The following is an 11,900-nucleotide window of genomic DNA, read 5'->3' on the forward strand; positions in this document are numbered from 1 at the left end:
AGACAACTCAGGTATTGAAATGCGTATATTATTATAATAAGGTTGCCCAAGGTGGCTTTCTGCATCCCAGGCGCTCAGACCTGCACCAGGGTCACAGAGGATACAGTATAACCATGTCCAGATTAATTAAATGGGTATTAGTCAGTCAGGATTGTGGTGGATTCTGAAGCGATTTAGACAACATTCATCTCAAATGTCCCCTCTGACTTGCATGTGATAATTGCCTAAGCGTCTAGCTGACATAAAATCCCAATTAAAGGCAGTCAAACAGCATGAGCAGCCTTTGGTCCATTTACCTAAGGTCAACATGAGCCCATTGCCCACCGTACAGTGTCTAATCAACAACTCCACTAAAGTTTTGAACATGTTAAATTCTAGAACCTCTGATCTGTATGAAAGTGTGTTTGTGTAAAAAATGGCTGAAAAACGTTATTATTTTAAGGACTGAAAAGGTTGATATGAGCTTTAATCATAGATGGCCTTGAAAATATTTTCTGAGTTATGAAACTTCCTGTGAATGCAAAAAAGGGTCATTATTATAACAATATTTGTTATAATTCACTTTCCCTAATCATTACAAAGCTTGAAATGCTTTTTATTTAGATGTTTTTAATTGAGGTATTAGTTCATTAACATTAATTAACATCAACACTAATAAGTAGTTTTAATTAAGATAAATCATATATATAATAGATAGTATGCTAGCTGCAAACTACACAGAAAACTGACAGTTAATGTCTACCTTGGTTTAGTCTAACAATCTGATCATCCAGTCACTAGGCTCCATGAGAAGCAACCCATCCCCCGCAACAAAGTGGCAAATGACCGAGGTGTATAATCCCCCTCAAAACAAGCACATAGATGCTAATTGAATCTCTCTATAAATAGGGTTGACTTCTGCTGCTCCTCCTTTACTAGAACTGTGCACCTGGAAGACTGAAGTAGCTACTCCGTGGGTAAACCCATATCCTACCGAGAAATTATATAACTGGTGAATTAGCACTTTGATTGATTTTAGGCTTTGGGACGCTTTGTTAAATTGAATCAGTTAGTGAGTAAACCATACAGAAGAGCTCTGCCTAGAGACGCGCAGTAGTTAGACCACATTTGGAGACGATTGCGCGCGATGGTGATAGAAGACGCGCAGCTTTACGCGCTGACTTAAACCTGTTTCGAACCTGTCAGTCGAACAAGTAGGCCTAACCTCGGCCATGTTTCCTTTACCGATGTTCACACCTGAGCAGGTGGCTCGTGTGTGTGAGAATCTGGAGGAGACAGGAGATATCGAGCGCTTGGGGCGCTTCCTATGGTCCCTCCCAGCGGCAGTTCCCGGTTCGGCAGGTGAACTTCTTAACCGCCACGAGTCGGTGATGCGAGCCCGAGCACTCGTCGCATTTCACGGAGGGAATTTTGAAGCTCTCTACCAGATCCTGCAGAGTCACCGTTTTACGCGCGAGTCCCACGCCAAACTGCAAGACTTGTGGCTGGACGCGCACTACCGCGAGGCGGAGCGCCTGAGAGGAAGGCCACTCGGCCCGGTGGAGAAGTACCGCATCCGAAAGAAATTTCCTCTTCCCAGAACCATCTGGGATGGCGAGCAGAAGACGCATTGCTTTAAGGTGAGAAAAAACGAAACACAAATCCTATTTGTTTTATTTATCTGAGGGATCTTATTTTTTAACCTAGACATTCTTCCAACCAGTTTAGTGAGATGCATTGGCATCCTTTTTGAGCATTCTTAATGGCACTCGTTGGTATTGAAGTGGCTTGTTGGAAAATAAATGTAAGCAGGCAGAAGTTAAATTTGTGTGGAAAGTAGTTTAAAACATAAGCCTCAAAATATTAAAATAATGACAAAAGTATATCCACTTTGATTTAATTTCATGTAAAGGAAATATAGAAATTATTCATTTTCGCATTTTCAGGGTCAGTCTAAATAGAAACAAGTAACGACACCAATATTTTAAACTGTCACAGTGGAAAACAAATAAGGATTTAATTACACCGCATTCCTGATGCAACAATGCAAACGCTGCATCAAGCTTATTCAACTATAATAGCATGCATTCTGCTGGTAGTTCATTGTATGTCGTGCACGAGCTATCACACCACATTGAGACTGTGTTCCTTAAGCTTCTTGAGCCGAGGACCACCTGTGGTATTTAAGCCCAGATGACTTTCTACCTTTTCAGATTTACTATGTTCCAGACACCGGTCGTCAGATTAACTATAAATTAAACTGTTTTGCAAAGCTCTTGGGGCAATTCCTTGAATCTGCAATTGTATTATATATTTTTTTTGCAGGTCAAATGAGAATTGCAGTGGATGAAGGGGTCTATGAAATAAATTAGTGAAATAAAAACTTCTGCCCATCTTGGGAGATGCCAACCTTTTCTCGCCCAACCAGATAGGGATGTTCGGGGGGCCGATCACGGCATTTTAAGGCAGTTTAAACTGTTCGGGATCGGCTATATTTTGCCCGATCATTTCCGATAACCTCTGCCATCACGCAAGTTTCGTAAACGAGAGCGCGAGCTGTGACAGCTGTGTCTGCAGTGTGGAAATGTGCAGCGGAAAAGGCACTTGCAATACAGCGGATTCCGCAAGGCGTTGGAAACGGTTCTAGGTTCAATAATTACAATTTGACACCAAGCCCTCAAAAAAGTGGACGGATTACAGCGAATTTACTCAGGTCCGTCTGTGACAGAGAACACATAGCGTCTGATTTCTTCCTTCATATAGCGCACAACAAATTTAATGACACAGATGACAATGTCTGCGTCTCTCCGCTTACATGCCAGATGCTGTTTTCCCTTTATTTCAAAGTGATAGTTTAAATATATATGTGTGAGTACCACAGTGAACTTTCAGTAAAGTGTTGAGTGTTTTAGTTTTGAGGCAGTGTCAAAATAAACTCTTTTATTCTGTCTCATGTGGTCAAACTTCTGTACAACTGCAATAAAAGCATATTTGAATGTGTAATCAAATCCTATTTTAATTAGTTGCAAAGATTAATTCTGACATTATGTTTGCTACAATATGTTTTTATAGTATGCTGAACTGTTGTAATATTTTAATAACCTTAATATAAAGTATCGGATTGGGACTCGGATCAGCAGATAGGGTACTCAAAATAAAATATCTCAGATCGGGGGCACAACAAGTGTGACCGGGACATCCCTACAACCAGACTCGCACCTGACCCTGAGCCCTAATATAAAAATGATAGATATCTGGGTATACTGTATAATAACTTTTATTAATAACATTATATATACGTTTATGAAGATTTTTGGGAGTTGCTAAACATGGCATTTAAATACATAAATTATTCTAATATTTAGAACATTTGAAAGAATGTAAACTTTTGTAATGTGGTGTATATTGTCCAGACCCTTTCTGGAGCAACAGAGGAGCCCAATGGTCTCAGATATTTATCAATAGAGAAACCCCATGGGTCTATATTATCATTTAAATGCTTCTCTCTATCTATAAATAGTGTGATCTAAAGAGTGATCTAAAAATACTGTAACTCCGGCCCAGATAACTGTTTTTTTTTAATGTGGCTTAATACCATACGATGCTGTTATCCCTCTTGAGAGGATGGAGTCTGGATCTTTTTAAAGCATCTTCCAACAGTGTTAACCGGTTTACCTTAACAAGATCCTGAATTATTGGAAATCAAGGATTGGCGAAGGATAAACCCCAGGTCATTTAACAATATGTGTTTGAAAGTAATTTAACCCTGCTGGAATGTTTTGCCTCAAATAAGACAAATTGGCAGAAAACATGAAACCTAATCTTGACGGTTTTAGATTAAGAAACAATGTTTTCTATTGTGCGTTTTCCAGGAGCGAACCCGCAGTCTCCTGAGGGAATGGTACCTGCAGGATCCCTATCCAAACCCATCCAGAAAACGGCATCTGGCTCAGGCCACAGGTCTCACGCCCACTCAGGTGGGCAACTGGTTCAAAAATAGAAGGCAGCGGGACAGGGCAGCATCTGCTAAAAACAGGTACACAAATGAACATTGTACAACCAATGCTAACAATTAACTTTATGTGCTAAATGTAAATAATGACTTTCTGGACAGCAATACAGTTAATGCAGTGACTGACAGTCTGGCTTTTGAGTTTCATGCATTTGGCAGACATTTTCATCCAAAACACTCGATGGTCTATCAACTGACACTTATTAAAATAATGCTTACAGCTGTTTTTAAAAATGACAGAGATATTTATGAAAATTGACTTTTGCATTCTTAAGCAAAGAGTAAAATGTATCTCTGTTTGACTCCCCAGAATGCAGCAGGACTCCTCCTTCCTTCCCTCCGGTAGCTCTCCAGAATGTTCCTCATCAGAGCACAACTCCCACCTCCAGGGTTCCTCTCCACATCATCCAGGCAGCCCAGACAACAGCGACTGCAGCTCGGGTACAGGGTGGAGGGGCACCGGGGCCTCCACGCCAGACATATCAGTGAGCAGCGACAGCGAGTTTGAGTCCTGAAGAACATTTTAATCACCCTCCTAATAAGCGAAACCAACGAAAAGACAAATAATTTATAGACACTGTCTAAAGACTTTTAAGGCGTCTGGAGATGGGGAAGGAAAATGAACTGCTACACAGTTTAAGCTTTTACAGTAGATCCACTTAAAGGATTGGCCAGCCACATGAGTGAGCGTGGAGAACCTTTGATTTTTCCTTTGATTTTATGAAAGATACATTTTCTGATCAGTCAAAACAGGCACATTTGGTTCTGGCCTTTCTGACGGAGCGGTATGAATCGTTTTATCAGAAGTAAATGCTTTTTTAATGCTTTATGGTTTGTTTGCTTCCTACCAAAGCAGGATTTTAGGGCTGAAGACTGAAGTGTGCACTTGAATTTGAACAGGCTTCCAAAGGACCTCTTGAAAAGCATGTGCCAAATAAATATTTTCAGGTTTATTGGCTTTCACGTTTAAAAAAACAACTCATGAATTTGAAAAACAATACTCAGGTGGCACAGAAATGATATATTTCACATAAGGACATCTCTTGATGGAGGAAGCTGGATTTTAGCTTTAGCCCTTTTATAGCACTATAAGCGTTATATTAAATTGGTTCATACGCACATAAGTATAATGAAGAACTCTCTGCATTTGCATGTTATGGAAAATGGAAGAAGCTATTGACTGTTATTAAAGAATGTTGTGACAACATACATGAAATGACAATTTAGAGCTGTTATGGAATAGCAAATCGATGCTGCTTAACTTGCAATACTTTAGAACACCATCTTCCAAAGATTTATTTACCAGCAAATCGAGTTTATGTGCCTACACACTTTGAGGATGACGTCAAACTGTTATATGACTGTCTATCATTAGTTTCCATGCCTATACTCACTGAAGTTGTGGGAAAGACTGAAATGTTTGGTTTCATTGGTCGTTTGTTTTCCATTTTAAAATAAATACAATTATTTTGGAAGCGAACAAGGTATTTTGATTAACTTAAATTGCAAGAAAATGTACAAATTATTAAACAGGCTTAACAAAATAAATGTCACTGAAACTATGTTTTGTTATGATTAAGTCTTAAAAAAATTATAGGTGTCCATTTGACTGGTGCTTGATGTTTATTTGTGTAGCACATTTTTAAAGCCGAAAGGAAAGAAATGATGGTCTCTATTTAAACCATGCATTATTTTCTATAACTGAAAAAACCCTATACGAAGTGAAGCCCATATAAGGAGGACGGTATTTTGTTTTTTGTTCACCCTCGAGCTGTGGCTACACAAGCACACAGGCGGAGTTCCTCTGAGGTAAACCTGCCCCTTTCACTGCTGACTTTACCCAAATACTGCCGTTGCGACGGATGTGAATATACCCCAAAGTGAATGCGTTCACGTATAAGTTGGCCATTGTAAGTCTTTTTTCTAACGAACCTGCGGTCGGTCACCTGCGTCTCACCTGAAAAAAACATCATGGACAGCGAGGGAAGAAAAGTGGTCGTTTGTGACAATGGTACTGGGGTAAGACGTTTCAGTGTTTCCATAGAGATTTTGGACATGCCGTGTATTTCAACATTTAATGTTACACGTTAATACCACATATATGCAAAAAATGGCACCGTTCAATATTTTGCACTGTTATGTCATATAATATTAAAAACCTTAAATTTTACTATTGCATAATGTAAATGTTAAATTCTAGAAGTTTGTAATAAAAGCTATATAATGGTCACTATACGACTATTTAATATTATTGTATATATAGTTAACTCAACTTTGAAAGATTTTGACACATACACTTAAATCGACTTATCTGTAAAAAAGTATTTATTTACAGAACTTTAAAGTTCAGTCATTGCATGGCTGATGTAGGTGCACTTCATGCATGGGCGTGTTAAATTGCTTGAATGTGTTTGAACATGTTTTAAGAGGAACGCCGAAGAATCTATGCACATCACCTTAAAAGGTCGTAGGGGACAAGATAAATGTTTATTGTCTACAAATAAGGAAGTTCTTGTTACACTTTACTGAACCTCAAACAGTCCAAAATTACACTAGTAAATCATAGATGAGTAGAGGAACATTGGTACAATTAAAAACAATATATTAAACAAACAAGTGCGTTTGTTTCCTTCTGTCAAAACATAAAAAACTTTATTTTATTTTAAAGATTTATAACATTATATAATAATTATAATGTCAAATGAAGTATGCTTGTCTGTATAAAATATAATATCATTCATGCTAATCTGCCCTATTAATACTATTCACATTATAAAATGTTATTATTTATGTTGCATAACATTAAATCCCTGAAGTATGAGCAGATTCCTTTAAGACTGCTAAATAAGACGTCTACCAAATTGTTTGCAGTTTGTCAAGTGTGGTTTTGCGGGTTCCAATTTTCCAGACCACATCTTCCCGGCCCTAGTGGGTCGACCCATCATTCGGTCAGATGCAAAAGTTGGAAATACAGAAATCAAGGTGAGTTCAATGTGTAATACAAAACACTGTTCACTTTTTTTGTTTACTTTTTGCTTTACTGCACCTCTTTCCTTCTTCCATCTCACTAACAGGATCTGATGGTCGGGGATGAAGCGAGTGAATGCCGCTCCATGTTAGAGATCTCGTATCCCATGGAGAATGGGATAGTCCGCTGCTGGGAAGACATGCTGCACCTGTGGGACCACACCTTCGGCACGCAGCGGCTTAACATCAACCCTCCTGACTGTAAGGTGCTGCTGACAGAACCACCTATGAACCCGCAGAAGAATCGCCAGAAAATTGCTGAGGTCATGTTTGAGACCTACAAGTTCCATGGTGTCTATATCGCAATTCAGGCAGTGCTGACTCTGTATGCTCAGGGTAAAATCTGTAATTTATGTTTTTAGTAATAGACTGCTGTAAAAATATTATTTGACCTGTGCTTTCTCCCTGTGGCAGGTTTGTTAACCGGTATAGTTATTGATTCGGGTGATGGTGTGACTCATATTTGTCCCGTGTATGAGGGTTTCTCTCTCCCACACCTTACTCGCCGTTTAGACATCGCAGGACGTGACATCACACGTTATCTTATTAAGGTGTTACACGTTTCTTCTGTTTCCATATCAATGAAAACTGCTTAAAGTTGAGAAAAATTGTTTGATATTGTCTAAAGCTAAATTCAGTTTGGAGACGAGCCAAATTCAGTTGAATTCAACATATTTCAATAAACACTAAATTGCAAAAGTAGTCAAAATTGATTAAAGTTTCAATTCTGTTTGCCAAAACAACTGTATTTGAATCTGGAGGAGGATACATTTATGAGGTCAATTCATGAGTGATGAGGTTATGAAATGTTTTTTCCCCCCAAATTTCTTCGTCTAGCTGTTGCTTCTGAGGGGCTACGCTTTCAACCACACGGCGGACTTTGAGACTGTGCGGATAATGAAGGAGACGTTGTGCTTTGTAGGCTACAACATCGATCAAGAACAGAAACTAGCCAATGAGACCACAGTCCTGGTGGAGTCATACACAGTAATGCACTTTAAAGAGACAGTCTAAAAGTACACTTATGTTTGGTGAAAATAAAAATAGCATTTGAATAAATCAATTAAAGAACATTTTGTGTTGGAGTTTGCCACAGGGGGCACAAAAGAGCTCCTCTAGTTACATTTTTTAAATCTTATTGACACTTATAAAAGAGATATTTAAATGATGACGTGAAGAGATTTGCAATTATGTCAAATAGAAGATTTCTTTGTGTTACCAGTTACCAGATGGGCGGATGATAAAGGTCGGAGGCGAAAGGTTTGGAGCACCAGAGGCCCTTTTTCAGCCTCATCTCATCAACGTGGAGGGTGTCGGTGTTGCTGAACTGCTATTTAACACAATTCAAGCAGCAGATATTGACACAAGGTCAGGATAATTGAGAGCTGTCATTGTCAAGTTGATGTTTAATGCGTACCTCTGCAGGATGTTCTGCTTCCTTTTGAGAATAATTCTAGAGAAAAGTTGTTCCTCAGGCAAAAAGTTGGGCGATATTTTATAGGATGTTGCACAAACTTGGCCTAAACACTTGTAGAACAAGCTTAAAATGTAGTATACTTGTGGCCCATTACTGTAACACAGGGTTATAACATGGTACATAAGCTTCGTGTCTTTCTGTCTATTTGAAGGGCGGACCTTTACAAACACATTGTTCTGTCTGGAGGCACCACCATGTACCCGGGACTTCCATCCCGTTTGGAGCGTGAGATCAAGCAGCTTTACCTAGAGAGAGTTCTGAAGGGGGACACAGAGAAACTCTCTGTAAGCTTAATGCTAATATACCACTGTAACGGTGGTAAAAGTGGAAAGTGGTTGTAACAAGCAAGGCGGGACGAGAGCCGTGAGGGAACGGCACGAGGCCGGTGACGTGAGTGATAATGTGTGTCAGCTGCCGCGTTGCACCAGTCTCGCCCCTCACAGCTCTGGTCCTGCCTTGCTTGTTACAACCACTTTCCACTTTTACCACTTAACATAAACAGAAATTGCTTATAGGCTCCTAATCATTAGTAGAAAAATATTGTAAATATTATATGAAAACCCTATGTGGAACCAGGCCACCTAGAAAACGTGTTGTTGGTGAGGATTTGAAGGCAGTTCTCCAGATAAAATGCTACACCAGTAAAAGGACATGCATGTTTAGGCAAACTCTGACATTATGAATTTTTTAAGGAAGACAAGTTAACTGAGGTTACATTTTTTTGTAAATATCTGAGACGTGCCAATTACTTTTAATGTCCCCAATATTGAAATTTTAAATATTGAAAGAATACTAATCTGTAATTGTTTCTACCGCAGAAATTTAAAATTCGCATTGAAGACCCTCCACAGCGTAAACACATGGTGTTCATGGGTGGTGCTGTGCTGGCCAACATCATGAAAGATAAGGAGAGTTTCTGGGTGTCACGCGCAGAGTACGAGGAGAAGGGCCTAAAAGTGTTGGACAAACTAGGAGTTGTATTACGATGAGAGAATCAGCAGGAATCTTTCCAAACACATGCATGCCCAATTCATGTTTAGTATTAATATATAGTCATTTTATTACAACCCCTGCAATGGCCCTTTGGGCAGTTTTAGACAATTTAAATAATTTAAGACATAATCCAGCCCATATATAAACTTTTTTTCTTTTCTAAGGGTTATACAGGGGTATTTTACTCTTGGGAGCATTGCATTCTCATAACGTTGGCACACACTATTATTGTACAAATTGTAATTATTAAAGACTCACCCAACTCTCACACTTTTTACTTTCTAGATTGTTTAACAAGTTTAGTGTTTTATTAACTAGTACTGGCAAAACAGCTAAATGAAATGGAACAGATTCATTCGAGAAATGTAATGATTTAATGCAAATAAAAGTTAAATAACATTTTATAACACTTTTGAACATATTCAATTGATTAATTTTAGGAAATTAAGTAAAAAAGATTTTTCTTGTGCACTTACATAGGGAAAAAACATTTGTTACGTTGTACTTACAGCGTGCATGTGCGTAGTTCTAGGTAGGTTTAGGGTTAAGCGTTAGATTGTAGATCTAGATACTTTAAATGTACGTACAATGTAACAGCACATGTTCACAATAGGTACATTGTATGCAACACATTTTATCTTATGTAAGTACATATAAGTTAAACACACCTAAACTCCATTTAAACTGCATTAAATTAATTAAATTAAGTAATGAATGGTGACTAAAAATAAAAGCAAAAATTATCACTGCATCTGTAAAATACTATCATTTCTCTTTTTTATACAAAATACAAGTTACTACTTTAAAACACAAAACCATTAAAATACTTCCTAACTACATTGGAAATTATTACTCAATTGCTGCCATCTAGTGGATTACAAGCACACATCATTTACTTTGATGATCAAACTGTTACCAATGTTCACACACCAGTGAGAGTGTTAAACACAAATATTAGCAGTCTGCATTAACATTGGAGTTTAATATTGTTAGTGAACAACAGTACAGCACCATTCTGTAAGCAGTCAACGTTCATAAAAGCCGAATATGCATGATGTCATATGAAGCGCACTGTTCATTCATGCATCATAATGAACCGCATCACAAACAAATGCATGCAGAGTTCAAGAGTTAACTGATCCAACAATGAAAGCGCCAATATTAAAAATTATTTCTAAATCAGAAACCATTACAGAAAGCATTACATTCATAGTTCTAGAATATATTGTAAAATAAAATGTTACAATGTCACATTCAAGGTAAAATAATAAAATTAACTTTTGATGGAACAGTCATGTGGTAGGTCTTTCTCAGAAAATAGGGATATTCGTGTCTTGATGACTTAATAACAGATTTAACTTATCAGATTTAAAAATTGTATATGTATATTTTGTTTAACTTCAGGTTAATTAAAAAATTAAGTTAAAATATAATCACTTCACTGTGCATTTTTACTTTAAGGATTTTGTAATTTACATTCCGTTTAAAAGAATCGATTTATATTTTCTACATCATATTTTTGACTGTATTAAAAAAAATTATTATGCCTAATTTAATGCAAAAATATTGTTCTTCAATCTTGAAATAGTTTTAGCCTTTTTATGGCTGATTTTGTTGATGTTTTTTAAAATTATATAATTTTACCGAATAAGCCAAAATGACCCTGGCTCAGAACTATAATCTATATAATAGGTTCAAAAAGAAACCTCCACTGTTGTTCCATTTCTGAACTTTACTTGCTCAACAGCATTGGAATTATATTCATGATGGCAGCTTAAGTCAAGCTATTGACAGTGTCTGCGTGTTTATCTGCCAACCAAGGTGAAATTTGTACATTGCAACACAAATTAGCATTTATTATTTGTTCTTCTGAGTCTATTTACATGGAACATGACATAATTATAACGTTATTCACTCTATCCCTCTTTTAGAATAAACTAAAATAAATTACTCACATTATTCTGGAATGTAAAAATCCACACTGTCAAGTCAATGTTCAGCCCAATTACTACAGTTCAAGTAATATTTTAATAGCTGTTGATAACAAAATTGTGGGAACATTTTAGAATAAAAATTTCTGGCTCTACAGAATTTCATTGTGACACATTTTGGAGCATTTGCGTTCACATATTTATATATAGTATTTAACAGGCCAGAAATAATAATAATGATAATAAATGATAATGATAATAATCTCTCATTATTTACTGTAGTTCCAAACAATTGCTGTAGATTGCCATGGACGATAACAAAAGACACTTCTAAGAATCATTTCACAGCTATCAATGACAGTTTTTAAAAAACAGGCTGTCGAGCATAGTGATTCAGTGCAATTTGGTGTCTTCGTCTTATTTAGAGCTTGACAACCCTTAGGTAGTATAAATGTTATTAGATGGTAAGAACATGTCCATT

The 11,900-nt window shown here is 37.3% G+C and overlaps 2 protein-coding genes across 2 annotated transcripts; both read left to right on the top strand.

The window, feature by feature from the left end:
* Window positions 1–909: 909 nt before the first annotated feature.
* On the top strand, window positions 910–6,010 carry six7 (SIX homeobox 7). Its single transcript, XM_079461890.1, has 3 exons — window positions 910–1,619; window positions 3,852–4,015; window positions 4,302–6,010. Exons 1-3 carry the CDS (start codon window positions 1,212–1,214, stop codon window positions 4,504–4,506), a joined length of 777 nt encoding a protein of 258 aa, XP_079318016.1. The 5' UTR covers window positions 910–1,211; the 3' UTR covers window positions 4,507–6,010.
* Window positions 5,798–10,775, top strand: LOC306897275 (actin-related protein 2-B). The gene is made up of 8 exons (XM_079461878.1): window positions 5,798–6,010; window positions 6,863–6,973; window positions 7,066–7,354; window positions 7,433–7,569; window positions 7,856–8,005; window positions 8,241–8,386; window positions 8,647–8,779; window positions 9,314–10,775. The coding sequence occupies exons 1-8, from the start codon at window positions 5,963–5,965 to the stop codon at window positions 9,482–9,484; spliced, it is 1,185 nt and encodes a 394-aa protein (XP_079318004.1). The 5' UTR covers window positions 5,798–5,962; the 3' UTR covers window positions 9,485–10,775.
* Window positions 10,776–11,900: the final 1,125 nt, after the last annotated feature.

Source organism: Barbatula barbatula, assembly GCF_947034865.1.
Source record: "Barbatula barbatula genome assembly, chromosome: 1".
In the NCBI taxonomy this organism is placed as follows: Eukaryota; Metazoa; Chordata; class Actinopteri; order Cypriniformes; family Nemacheilidae; genus Barbatula; species Barbatula barbatula.

Coding starts and splice junctions, on each gene's coding strand:
- six7 (XM_079461890.1), top strand. CDS start 1,212: ATGTTTCCTTTACCGATGTTCACACCTGAGCAGGTGGCTCGTGTGTGT. Junction 1,620..3,851: donor AGAAGACGCATTGCTTTAAG/GTGAGAAAAAAC, acceptor TGCGTTTTCCAG/GAGCGAACCCGCAGTCTCCT. Junction 4,016..4,301: donor GCAGCATCTGCTAAAAACAG/GTACACAAATGA, acceptor TTGACTCCCCAG/AATGCAGCAGGACTCCTCCT.
- LOC306897275 (XM_079461878.1), top strand. CDS start 5,963: ATGGACAGCGAGGGAAGAAAAGTGGTCGTTTGTGACAATGGTACTGGG. Junction 8,387..8,646: donor GCAGCAGATATTGACACAAG/GTCAGGATAATT, acceptor GTCTATTTGAAG/GGCGGACCTTTACAAACACA. Junction 8,780..9,313: donor GGGACACAGAGAAACTCTCT/GTAAGCTTAATG, acceptor TTTCTACCGCAG/AAATTTAAAATTCGCATTGA.